The 13,769-nt window shown below is 39.5% G+C and overlaps 1 protein-coding gene across 1 annotated transcript in view; it reads right to left on the minus strand.

The window, feature by feature from the left end:
- The window catches only part of ilvbl (ilvB (bacterial acetolactate synthase)-like), a 32,079-nt gene that overhangs the window by 2,930 nt on the left and 15,380 nt on the right, over window positions 1-13,769 (minus strand). The window contains exons 8-14 of the mRNA XM_017723439.2: window positions 11,124-11,221; window positions 6,246-6,382; window positions 5,939-6,073; window positions 5,623-5,737; window positions 5,260-5,429; window positions 246-316; window positions 15-86 (exon numbers count right to left, since the gene is read on the minus strand). Of these exons, the coding sequence (XP_017578928.1) occupies window positions 15-86; window positions 246-316; window positions 5,260-5,429; window positions 5,623-5,737; window positions 5,939-6,073; window positions 6,246-6,382; window positions 11,124-11,221 (798 nt within the window). The remainder of the gene's footprint in view (window positions 1-14; window positions 87-245; window positions 317-5,259; window positions 5,430-5,622; window positions 5,738-5,938; window positions 6,074-6,245; window positions 6,383-11,123; window positions 11,222-13,769) is intronic.

Consider the following 13,769-nt stretch of genomic DNA (forward strand, 5'->3'; position numbering starts at 1 on the left):
GCTGTGGTTCATACCTTGTGTCTTGTGAAAGTATCAAATTCTGCCACGGTGTAACCTAAGGAACCATCACCATAAACAATCCATACCTGTAAATGAGACAGTGTTAGTTCCTGAAAAAGCACTTGTTTGAGTCCAAGATAAAGGAGTTTTCACATTATCAAGAATCATAGATCGTGGGGGAAGTCAGTGAGGATCAATATAGGATCAATGCTGAAAAGCTGAAGTGAGTTTAGTGTTTGTGTTACCTCTGAATCAGGACGACAAAGCTTTGCTCCAAGGGCAAACCCTCCTCCAACACCTAGAGTTCCAAAAGCCCCTGTACAAAACAGTAGCCTGTGTTCATGCAAGAAAGAGAAATTCTGTTTTCATGCTATAAGCATGCGGGCAACTGTAATAGTAATGGGTTCGTGACACTGAAAACATACCATGATAAGTGATGCATTTGCAATCAGTGTAATTACAAAAAGTTCTGACAGTTGTTCTCTGGAATGTTAGCATATGATGCTCCAAAATGTTTAAATGTGCTAGTTTCCCACGCCATAGGCCCTAATGCACCTCCACACCATGACAAACCCTGGCTTTTGAATTTTACACTGGGAACAATCTGGTGGTCTTTATCTTCTTTGGCCGGAAGAGCATCCATTATTTCCATGAACATCTGAAAGTTTGACTTGTTAGACCTCAGTACACATTTCCACTGTGCATCATTCCATTTCAGAGATGAGCTTGAGCCCAGAGAAGTCATTAGCGTTTCTGAACAGTTGAAATACCCCAAATCCTTCCTATTGTTGCTTGCTTGTTGAGGAATGTTGTTCTTAAAATGCTGGATTTTTCACTGATGCATTTTTTTTGGCTAAGTGGCTAGCCTCGACCCATCCTTGCTCATAAAAGTACATGCCTTTCCTGGATATTCCTTTTATGCAATATAAACATTGAATATTTCTCATTTTAAACTGCCCCTGTGCAAACTTTTTTGCAATGTGTTGCATGCTTCAATTTCAGAATAATTAAATTTGAGAACACATTTACAAAAATCAATTAAGTCAATAAGGTGGCATAAAATATGTTTTTTTTTTTTGCTTAAATACAGTTCAAAGTGGATTTATAGTTTTCTATATTACTATGAAAATATTTAAATGCTATTACTTACAGCCATGCTTTGCAGCCCTGGTCATGGAACACCCCTGGCCTGCAAATTTTACTACTGTTCCTACTCCCAACCAGGGTTGGGTAGTAATGGAAAAGCTCTAAAGCCATTACATAATTAGAATACAAAAACATAAATAAATAACTAATCTGTTACAGTTACAGTAAAAAACAAACATCAACTTCTTGTCTTTCACCAAAATGTGTTGTGTTAATGATAAGTCATATGAGTCTTGTAGATTTTCAGAGTTTTTATATTTGGGGGAATCAGTGCTGCTGTCAGGAGGGAATTCTGGTGGCTTCGCCATCCAGCAGCAGTTCATGGTGTTTTATTAAGCTAGTCTATAGACTTTTTTATGAAGTATTTTATTTATCTTGGCAGAACTGAGATCTGCAGCATTTTCCTGAAGATATTTGAATCAGGCATTTAACCTGGATTTCCACACTGTTAGATTTTACTGCAGCAGACTGATCTGATCAGGCAGTAAACTCTTTATTCTCATTTGTTGCCTAACAGGTTTTACCCAACAGTCTGTAAAGTAAGAAGAGAGTGAATTAAGTCTTGTAAGTGGCAACGTTGTTTTTATTTTCATTTGTATGATTTCTCTCATTGGTAATTTTTGAATGATCTATGCTATTAAGGTGTAAATGAATTATTTGTAAGACGGTCAACTCCCACTTAATTCTTAACACGTAGGATTTTTGTGAGCTGAAACCCCTGAGAACTCGTTAGGAAGTGTCTAAAAATTATGATCATCAAAGTCTGAGCACAACGCACCAAAATGAAACCTAGTGAGCCAGTACCGCCATTTAGCAGACAGAACACAAATGATGGCCAGTCAGGGTTTTTTAGATTGGCCTTTATTTGCAGTTATTGTTGATGAGGGTTCTCAAAAGAACATTTCTGCCAGATTAATCTTTTGATTTTGGCATGATGGCGTTTTTAACTATTTTTTAACAATATTTTTTAACTATTTTGCATTTGATCCAATGTACTGGATCATTCTACATCAATTACTTCTTCCCCTGTGTTTTAGTCTCAGAGCTTTTAGTCTAAGTGTACTGATTTTAAAAATTATGTTCAAAATCACTCATTTTTTCCTTGAGAGCAAAGCCTGATTTCTGAACTTCAATGTCTGAGTATTCGTGTCTCAACTCAACAAATGATATAATTTCATATATTCGGTTTGGTCGTTTCACTAAAAGTGAGATCAGTTCAGATGTCACTTCCCAAATCAAAAGTCTTATGTTTGAGGTCTGATTACAGCACAGGCTTTCAAATAGTTTGCTGGCATGGAAGTGGTCCCTTGTAGAAATATTTCAAAAGTCAGGAGCAAAAGAGGAATTATAGAAGCAAAAATATATAATAAGCAAATGCGGCAATTGAAAAAAAAGGAAAGCAAAGACTGGCAAAATTATTTTATATCAAAATGAGTGAAAATGAGTAGTTTAAGTGTCATTATTTGTATTTGCAACTTATTTTGGACATTCTGATACTTTGTGAAACATTGTGCTTGTGAATTGCACTGAGATTAAGAAGAAGAAAATGGATCACTACATAATCATATGTTATCATATCTACATAAGAACCATATATATGAAAAATTCCAGTCTGGATTCAGGCCACACCACAGCACTGAGACGGCTCTAGTTAAGATAACTAATGATCTTTTTCTTGCCTCTGATCAAGGCTGCGTATCCCTGTTAGTGCTACTTGACCTCAGCGCGGCTTTTGATACAATAGACCACAATATTCTCTTAGAAAGGTTAGAAAACATGGTTGGAGTCACAGGGACGGCCCTATCATGGTTCAGATCTTACCTATCAGAACGTTATCAGTTCGTTAGGGTAAACAATTTATCTTCCACTTATTCAAAAGTGAGATTTGGAGTTCCGCAGGGCTCTATATTAGGACCTTTATTATTTACCCTATACATGTTACCGTTAGGCACAGTTATAAGTAACCATGGCGTAAACTTTCATTGTTATGCAGACGATACTCAACTGTACATATCAGCCAAGCCTGATGACCAATACAGGTTAAAGAAAATGGAGGACTGTGTAAAAGACGTGAAAGGCTGGATGTCACAGAACTTCCTCCTACTAAACAGTAACAAAACAGAGGTTCTTCTTCTGGGTCCAAAATTAGCAAGAAGTAAATCACCAGATTTAATCTTAAATCTCGCCGACTTTCCAGCCACACCTGGATCAGCAGCAAAAAATCTTGGTGTTATAATAGATTCAGATTTATCATTCGATCAACACATAGGCAGCATCACTAGGACAGCTTTTCTACATCTTCGCAACATTGCCAAGATCAGAAATGCCCTGTCCCTGCGTGATGCAGAAACACTAGTACACGCCTTTATTACTTCTAGGCTAGACTACTGTAACGCACTACTGTCAGGATGCACGAGCAGGAATTTAAACAAACTCCAATTAGTCCAAAACGCCGCAGCCAGGGTCCTCACTAAAACTAGACAATTTGAACATATCAGTCCAGTGCTATCATCACTTCATTGGCTACCTATTAAATTCCGTATTGATTATAAAATCCTTTTATTGACGTATAAAGCCCTACATGGTCTCGCTCCCGAGTACCTGCAAGACCTTATTTCTCATTATGAGCCATCACGACCACTCAGATCCCAGAGCGCTGGATTATTAATAGTCCCCAAAATTCAGAAGGTTTCAGCTGGGGGAAGAGCTTTTTCTTATAAAGCCCCCAAACTCTGGAATGACCTTCCAGAAACTGTTCGGGACTCAGACACAGTCTCAATCTTTAAGACTAGGCTGAAAACTCACTTGTTCAGTTTAGCTTTTGGTAGCTAATGTCCCCTCTTAGATAAAGGTAGCAGATCCAGGGGTCCATGGACACAGGGAATTATAGTAAACTGAGACGCTGGTGCTGTCGTCCCGCTGCTCGCACGCGGTCACTCAAGTTTGTGGACGGTGGAGTGGAGGGATGCCGAATTGTTTCAGAGTGCTGCCGTGTCTGTGTGTCCTTCTGGTTCTCTCCTTTCAGTTAAGCTGTCATAGTCAGATCTGCCGGAGTCGTTAGCCACACTCTGTAAATGTTTACATTCCCTGTTTATGTACAAATGGATAGAACAAAACTAATTCCATTTACCTACTTTCTTTCCGAGTACACAATCACCCATATGACCGGCTGGACACTGAAGGACGACCGACTGCCGAGCCCTCCTGCTACCTACTTCAGACCAGCTGCCCATGCCCCAACCACCTACCTCGGATGAGCTGCCCACCCTACGCTGATGTTTTCATAGACTCCTAGTTATTCATAATACCAATATTACTGCTGTTAATATTAGTAATAAAATCACTTGTAGGTAGTTTGACCAGAGGAGGATGGGTCCCCCCTGGTGAGCCTGGTTCCTCCCAAGGTTTCTTCCTCAGTTCTGAGGGAGTTTTTCCTTGCCACTGTTGCCTCTGGCTTGCCCACCGGGGGGTTTCTGTACATTCTTAGAGTTCTCTTGAAACTTTTTCTTTTCTGAAACTCTGTAAAGCTGCTTTGTGACAACATCCGTTGTAAAAAAGCGCTATACAAATAAATTTGATTTGATTTGATCACTGGCACTAGTCTCTCCATTCACATTTTTAATGTTGAACATTGCCATTAATAATTAGCATATGTATGCAATGCTAAAAAAGGTATGATTGGTGAATTGCTACGCTTGTCATAGCAGTAAAGCCCCAGAATCAGTTTGAACTACAAAAGTTGGTGGGCTGAACAAAGACAGCCACAGTCCACACATTCTACAACAGACTATAGGACAATGTGGTTTAAAATCACACCTCTTATGTATATTAAAAGGGATGTAGAATTATGAGTATCAAGTTATATCTAATTTAAAAATCGAATTAATTTGTTTGCAGCACATAGAATGTATGTAATACTCTTTATTTTTACCCCCTGTGCTAAGACTGCAGGTGGATTAATTAGGGCCAGCAACCTGCAGAGCATATAATATACTCAGGTAAGCCATGAGGTATTATGAAGTCCACTTTATCATACAAGTTACAAGGGTTGACAAATTACCAAACCTATTCAGTTATTATAGTATGTTATGTCACCAGTATGCCTTTTCTCACCTGGGTCCAACCAGCGGAGTGGCCCTCGTGGTTTCAAGATGTAGGCAGCACTGCCTACAAAGTCTCCTCCATCCGCAACAATGATGCTGTCCTCTGACATTAGCTCATCCACATGGTGCAGAACTTTCAAAGGGTTCAGGTGTCTCTCAGTCTTTTCTTCTGCCTTAGCTCTACCAAAGATACACAAGTGGACATCATGAAAAACAAATAGTAGATGGACAGGTCTGACAAAAAAACAAATGACTAACAAGAGCAGAAAGCTGAGGCAGTTTCAGAATAACAAATTTAACTGACCGTGACAGTCTAGGATATAACAATATAAATGTGAGAACTAGATCACATAGTGATCCTTTTTTTTTTTACCTGTTAGCCTTCTCTTTGACCCTGTCACCATCTTTCAGATTCTGAGGCCAATCCTCAGGAAATTTATGTCCTGCCAAGCCCTTTGACAAACGGAGTAAGAAGGAACCAACGTCACCTGAACAAGTGGTGAGTGAATGTCATTTATCTATATCATATAACAAATACAACAAACTATCAGTTTGTTAAAACAGTGAGTTATATGCTTCTCAGTTAAGAACTTATAAAGATGGTAGGTGTAAATGTAGGATTTGCAGGCATTCTTAACAAAGGTTAATTATGGATGGTGGGTTGATCCAAAGTGTTGTGTTAACATTACCCTGAATGGCCACTGTGGGTTTCCAGAAGATGTCGGAGTTTTTCAGTAGTTGAGTCTTGTCCCGGTTGACTGCAATAATTTTACTACGTCTGTTTAGCACCCTGCCGTAACTCAATCTGAAGTCACACACTGTGCCTATCAAACAAGCAAATTCAACAAATTCAAAGTAGGCTCATAAGTACCAAGGATTCAAATAACTGTGGAAGGCAACATACATGTACAAATTCATAGATCAATTCACTGAATTCTGGATATTCCACAAATTAAGTCTTAAAATACTCCCTGCCTCTTACTTGGTGTTACTCACCTGCTAGCAGCAGCAAATCAGCCTCTTTTAGGGCATCTCTTCTGTTCTGTCTGATATGCAGAGGACTGTCCTTACCAAGCATCCCTCGAGACATCCCGCCCAGAAAACAAGGAATGCCCAGAGACTCCAGGGCTTTCCTGGCAAAGATACCCATTTAACACACATTTGAACTACCTTTTTAACTTATGCCTTACCTCCACCTTCCCATATGATCCCATGCTGCTCAAACGTGTCTTGCATGCTTTCATTCAGTGCATAATTTTGTGCATGTTATTTAGCATCTCAATAGCTGACTGTCAATAACCGAAATAGATATGAGATGTGAGCTATAGCCATCTCTTACAACTATCATCTGGAAATAGCTAACATCAGTATGAGTAGTTAGCCTAGTTAATGATACAGCCACACTATTTATGCCTTCTCAGTAATGGCTTTAACAACACACTTGTGTTTCATAATAACAAATATAACACAACATAGTTGCTTGCAAATTCTAGCGAAACTGTTACAATTCACTGAACTTGTGAATTTTTTTCTGCCTTCTCTCAATGAAACAACTACTTGGATAGTGATTTTAGTATTTAAATACTAGCACCTTGAACTGTTAACCAATTACTCTTGCACACTCCTAGCACAAACTTCATTAAAACTATGAATGATAGGGACTATTAATGCAATGTCATTGGTTAACTTGTGTGTGTATTGTTCAGTGGATGGTGATTTACCTCACAGACAAATCCAAAGCTGATATTCTTTATGTTTTAGGCTTTGGAAATTTGGAAATGATTGAAAACAACATGCTCTACTCTGTCTGCATATTGAGGGTCTTTAAAAAGACACTGCTTGCAATATCATTCACAGGAAACACTGGTGCACAGGAGTGCTATAAAATTAGACAGGGTTCAGAACTTCCCTGAAAAAGCAGAGGCAATTACGCACTGATGATATGATAAGCCAAAGGAATTAAATACATACCCAGACATTAGAGCGCAATTTTGCAAGACCTGCAATTTTTTATTATGGCCTACGTTAATAACAATGTCAAATTTTAAGGGAAATTTAACCGAATAACACAGAGCTCACAACGTATGGTAGCATATAGTATCAAAATTAATGTATTTGTAGTATGTAAATTGGCAATGTATATGTATGTTTGTATTTAAATTTCCTACTCATACATGCAATGTTAAGCTCAAAATGAAATTCCAATACTGCAATTTTAATTTGCCATTTGGTGCACTAGTACTGACATTTCATTTAAACCAAGATTTGTATGATGTATGTGTAGCTTTATTTAAATTAAATTAACAGAACTGTATGCTTATGCTTAATATAACTATGCAATAACTGTGTCAAAAATGATGATTAAAATGTAATTTATCTTACAAACATTATCATTCTCTAATAATGCTTTTAAACCGCATTATCAAAGAAAACACCAAGCTAGAAAAAGTTAAGAATTCAAATGTAAATGAAAAACAGCACCTATCCTTTTGCAATTACTTATTCTCACCTCCTGCACCCATTCTATGTCAAAATGCCTTTGAAAATGCATTCGACTGCATTTTCATTTTCACAGTTTTCCCAACCTGTCAATCACACAGGCAGGGCGGGGCCAAAAGCAAGAGGAAAAGGCTTTATCTAAAAACATGGCATTTGAAATGTTTATAGCTACTCTTATGTTGGCAGAAGAGATGAAGAAGATGAATACAGTCACTTGTGATGCTTAGGCAACATTCACATTACAAGCCTCATTGCTCAAACCCAAACTTTTTAGCTTAAATCTGATCTCTCAGAGACAATGGTTTACACTCGTTTATGTACGTGATTCAAATCTGTCATTAATTGGAATGAATCAACATCCTGAAATGACCCGCATGCACACATCCTACTCAACTGCCATGGTAACATTGAATGATGGCATACGCACAGTGGTGAAAAAAGGACATGAATTCCAATCTGAGCATTCACATTAAGGTCGCATGTGTATGAATCAGATACGTATATGATCTAGGATCACGTATGAAAGTGGGTCAGGTTGGATTTGAAAAGATCAGATTTGCGTGTGTACACAGCCCTTAAAAATATTACATCACATCAGGGTAAAAAATATTTTTTGTATATTTTATGTATCTCTGCCACTGCAACCTGGTAATGTGTCAATAGCCTTGGTTTCCTTCTCACCATCTTCTTTTTCAGATTTTCTGGTCGGCCTTAAAGAGTGCAGCAGTCTGGTGCCTCAGTGTGGCCAAATGTTGCAGCAGCACCATTGTGGAAGCAAACTTCAGCCCAGTTTCATAAACTCGAACAGTAGCTGGAACTGGGGCTGGACATTGAGATTCCAACTGATGCCATGCAGTAATATCCTCTACAAAGTAAACATTGGAGGTGGATACATTACTTTGCCATCACCTCACTGGTAAAGCGCTACATGAATTGTTGAGGAATGTAAAATTAAGCTAGCTAAAATCCATTGTTAATGCTAACTAATGCAACAAACAAAGCCCCCATCTGCAGATTTATTTTGATTAAGGAAAGCAGGACATCAGAGACCCCCTAGCTGATTTAGGCTAAAATATGACATGGTACTGACACAGTACAGAGGCTGTGGCCAACTCCGCTACTGTGACAAGGTGGTTGTGTGATTTGCACATGTCTATGTATACCAGGACAACTACAATTGAATCATTTTATGATATATTCAAATAAAGTGGAACACAGCAATACATCCATATCTGATGCTCACAACACAAGTGAGGTTAGAAAATAGCCCACAGTGCTGGAGTAATCCCATATGTGCTACATCTGTAGCCTATAGGGTCAGCTAACACAGACAATAATATTGGTCAATAATATTAAATGATTAAATCAGAAACATCTGCTACATGATTAGATAAGATTCTTCAGGGGTGTATGCAGACAAAATCATCACCACAAAACAATATATTGCTCTGTTTTGTTCCATCTTCTAAAGCAAGATCAGCCACAGTGTAAGATACAGCCTTTTCCACTGTGTATGCTGTTGGTCCCACCCTGATGAGATGGATGACAAGTTGGAAAGATGAAAATAAAAACACAATCTGGTTAAATTTATTTCCAAAGGCATTTTGACACAAAATGAGTGCAGTAGGTACTGTGAGAATATGTAATTGCAGAGAGGAGAGGCATTGTTTCCCATTTCCATTAAATTTTTTGCCATCTTTCTAGCTTGGTGTTCTCTTTGATAATGCATTTAAATGTAAACATGCAAATAAGATAAATTAAATTTTAATTATCATTCTGACACAATTATTGCAGAATCACAATAAGTGTGATTAATAAATATGCTGTTCTGGAAATACATTTCACATTTTTAAACAATGCTACTCATAAGCCATCTAAAGCTTAGTGTACATGAAATACTAGTGCACCAAATGGCAAATTAAAGTATTAAAGTACTTAATTTGAATTTTCCTTCCTAATTTGCCTCAAGTGGAGGAGTTCAAGTATCTCGGGGTCTTGTTCACGAGTGATGGTACAAGGGAGCGGGAGATTGACAGGCGGATTGGTGCTGGGTCAGCAGTGATGCGGGCTCTTTACCGGTCTGTTGTGGTAAAGAAAGAGCTGAGCCATAAGGCAAGGCTCTCGATTTACCAGTCGATCTACGTTCCCACCCTCACCTATGGTCATGAGCTTTGGGTAATGACCGAAAGAATAAGATCGCGAATACAAGCGGCCAAAATGAGTTTCCTCCGCAGGGTGTCTGGACTCTCCCTTAGAGATAGGGTGAGAAGTTCAGTCATCCGGGAGGGACTCGGAGTAGAGCCGCTGCTTCTTCACGTCGAGAGGAGCCAGCTGAGGTGGTTCGGGCATCTGGTTAGGATGCCTCCTGGACGCCTCCCTCGGGTCCACCTGGGAGGAGACCCCGGGGAAGACCCAGGACACGCTGGCGCGACTATATCGCCCAGCTGGCCTGGGAGTGCCTCGGAATCCCCCTTGGAGAGCTGGTGGAAGTGGCTGGGGAAAGGGAGGTCTGGGCTTCATTGCTTAGGATGCTGCCCCTGAGACCCGAACCCCGGACAAGCGGAAGATAATGGATGGATGGATGGATGGATGGATGGATGGATGGATGGAATTTGAATTTTCCATTTGCACTCAATTATGCATAAATGAGTGGAAAATTTAAATGCAAGCCTACATGTACATTGCCATTTTACACGTTACATTTTTATTTTAATTTCAATAGTGACATGCTTCCATAGTGAACAGCCTGTAAATAAGTTCATCCAATCTGAAGCAAATAAACACCCATGTGGTGTGCACATGACAACACAGTCTGGCACACTACAATCAGCACTCAGGTCTCAAAGTAGAAAAAGTGAATATGTCGGTCTTCTTGGCCTGCATATCGCAATTTAAATTGGAGTTACAATGTAGATAGAGAGAGAGAAATTGTCTCCAATACAAAAACAACTGCCAGTTATACATAGAAGCTATTTAGTTTAATTGGAATTAACAGATTTTTAATTTTGTTCTAACTAGTTTGGGAACATTATTTTGGGGCTGAAAAGCAAGATATTGCTTATTCTGAATTGATTTATATTTTTATTATTTCTGAGCCTTGATAAAAAGGTTTATGCTCTTCACAGTATAAACTTTGTGTGAAACACTGAATATCACTATATTTGTATTTTTGATGGTATTTTCTGAATGTGGACCAACTGTGTTTTTTTGCCGGTTGCACTTTAAATATCATGGTAGATACTGTGGATTATAAAAACATCTTGAAGTATTGTGATTTTCTATTTTTGCCATATTTGACCACCCCTGATTGTAACAATAAAACTAAATAACATTTGGTGCCAGAGTTGTTTCAACCTTAACTCCACAAAAACTTACCTGATGTCATCAGCAGATGTTGGAGGTAATGTCGCCTGGCTGCCTAACAGAATCAGTGGCTTCTTAGCCCTGCTCACAAGCTCCACACACCTTTGAACCTGAGGAAGGGAGAAATGTCAAAAAGGTCAGTGCACTGAATAAATACATTAGATGAAGTGTTCAGCTGTATTCAGTTAACAGTCACTGAATGCATTAAAGAATAAATGGCTTCGGTCACCTCAATGTTGCTTCAGTTCTGCACATGTACAAAAGAAAATAACTTTTCAAAGCAGAAGGTAGCAGTAATCTGTACTGGTACTCAGAAAAAGGGTAACAAAAGCCTTCCAGGCAACCCTTCCATTTCAACACTGTTTTTAACAAGGCGTTCAAGGAAACTTTAATGGTCAACCATAGCATAAACACCATATCACATTTCATGTCATTTACAAGGTTCTATGGTAAGCCAAGTAGCACTGGTGATCCATGTTTAAAATAGACACACATATGAAAGAGCACAAGAAAAGTCTGTGAGCAGACTTTTTTTTATTTCTTCTATCATTCAGACAGGATATTTAATTCAGCAATCAGTTCTTCCCTATACTGCGCAAGCCCTTACCTTTACAATGACTGAGCAGCATTATGAGCAATCGTTTTTCGGCAATTCAGTGTTTATTATTTTCTTTTGTTTTTTGCAGTTTCATTCATTCCATTTGTCTTCCTCTCTTTTATCTAATTTATTTGTACCAGCACTTATTGTTATTTTGGCCTGCAGACCCATTTGCTAGACAGCTGTTTCTTATTGTCTTGATACATTTAAAGTTTAATTATAATGCAAAGCAATTTTTGGTTAATTACAGCCTAGTTAGTTAATGAGAATCTGCTATTATTGGTGAATTGAGCAAAGTGCTCTGATCCTGCACTAGTGTGAAAGCTGCTTTCTCCTGTATTTTAATATTTCAAACACTATACCAAATGCAACTTCAAGTTTTAACCATTCAGGAGATTTTTCTGTTATATACGAGGGTCATTTACCTGCTGGTTGTTTTGGTTGACCTGTTTGATCACCCAGCACACGTGATCAAAGCACTTGGCTTTAATTTAAGGATTCCATATTGGCTAATAATATTAAAGTATTAAATACTGTAAAAATACTATACTAAAGTAAATACTGGCCAATTCCCCTGCTGGAAAAAAAACAGAAAAGAGAACGTTTCTGTGGGTTCCTGATGGTATCCAATAGTCACTAATGGCATAATGGTTTTTCCTGATCGGTTGATATTCCTGAATTCTACTGGTTTAACGTTGTGGCATGCGCCCGCCCCCCAGGCCCCGACGATGATGGCCGTGAGAGGCGGGGCCCGAACAGTCAGCGGAGACGAACCTCGACGAGGACGCCAAGGAGAGAGCCGCGAGTGTGTAGGGGACGGAGCGCAAAGCCCGAGCTCTCCCGACGGGCGGGAGTGACGGCGGACGACGCTGGTGCCGGCTACGAGAGGCACCGGAGGAAAGAGCGAGTCCCAAGCTCTGCCGCCCGGGCCCCTCCCCCGGTTACGCAGCGAGGCCGCTACGTTCGACCCAGATGGCTGAGCTGCCAGCTGGGGCCATAACGAGGAGGCGGAGCGGCGAGCTCTCAGTCCCTTTCGGCTCTGGTGCTCACTCTGCCCTTAATGCGAGCCAGCTGAGGCTGATCTGGCTGGCAACATGATCGCCTTTAAAAAGAGCTGAGAGGCAACAGAGCCAGAGGGACGAGCAGCAGCAGAGACTGACGGAGCTGATAGGCTTGTGACAGAAAAGTCTAGCTTAAGCCACTTAAAAGTGGCCAAGTTAGTGCAGTGTTTGGCTTGGTTTGTGTATGTCTAAACGTGGAAATAAAGAAATCAATGTTGCAACCCTGAACCCTGCCTCCAGCGTCCTCCTTGAGCCTGGGGTAGCCGTGCTACAAACGTGTTCTGGAACTGATTCCAGATGTATTTAATGGCTTCCTAATGGGATCTAAAGGTATCATACATGTAAATAGTGGTCTCTAATGGTAATCATTAAGATCTATTCACATTAGAAAGCAAAACCATCCAGCTTCAATCCTAATGGTTCTAATGGTTTATTTTTCAGCAGTGCGATGCAGAGTAAAATTCCTAACTAAAACTTTTTAACTTCTGAGAATTACATTGACTGCTGCAAGACCACAACAAAGGCAAAACTCTCACCCAAGAGCTGTTCTGCTCTCACTGTTCAACCTGAACGCAGCTAAGCAGGCAGATAAACTCCTCGACAAATGACAGGCGTATGGTCTTTTTTATTGAGACACTTTCCTTCGAATGACGACAGAGTGAAACTGTAACAAATTATAAAACACTTTCAGATGCTTGCTTGAAGTGTGAATATTGCACATTCAAATACTTTCTGAACATATGGAAATTAAACATGAGCTGCATGTAGCATATAAACCAGAACACTTGAATAGGTATAGTGTAATTAATCCCCTTAACACACTGGAGAAATCCACAAGCAATGCAGCTACATAGATACAATGCAGAACAAGGTGCAAAGATGCAAATTCCCAATAACGTAGCACCATGGTGCAACCACGCCATCAATGTAAACACAATTAAATGTGATCATCTTAAACATTTCTAATCCAAAAATAATAATGTTGCATGAGGAGGTGCT

The sequence above is a fragment of the Pygocentrus nattereri genome, chromosome 7 (genome assembly GCF_015220715.1).
Source record: "Pygocentrus nattereri isolate fPygNat1 chromosome 7, fPygNat1.pri, whole genome shotgun sequence".
Lineage (NCBI taxonomy): Eukaryota > Metazoa > Chordata > Actinopteri > Characiformes > Serrasalmidae > Pygocentrus > Pygocentrus nattereri.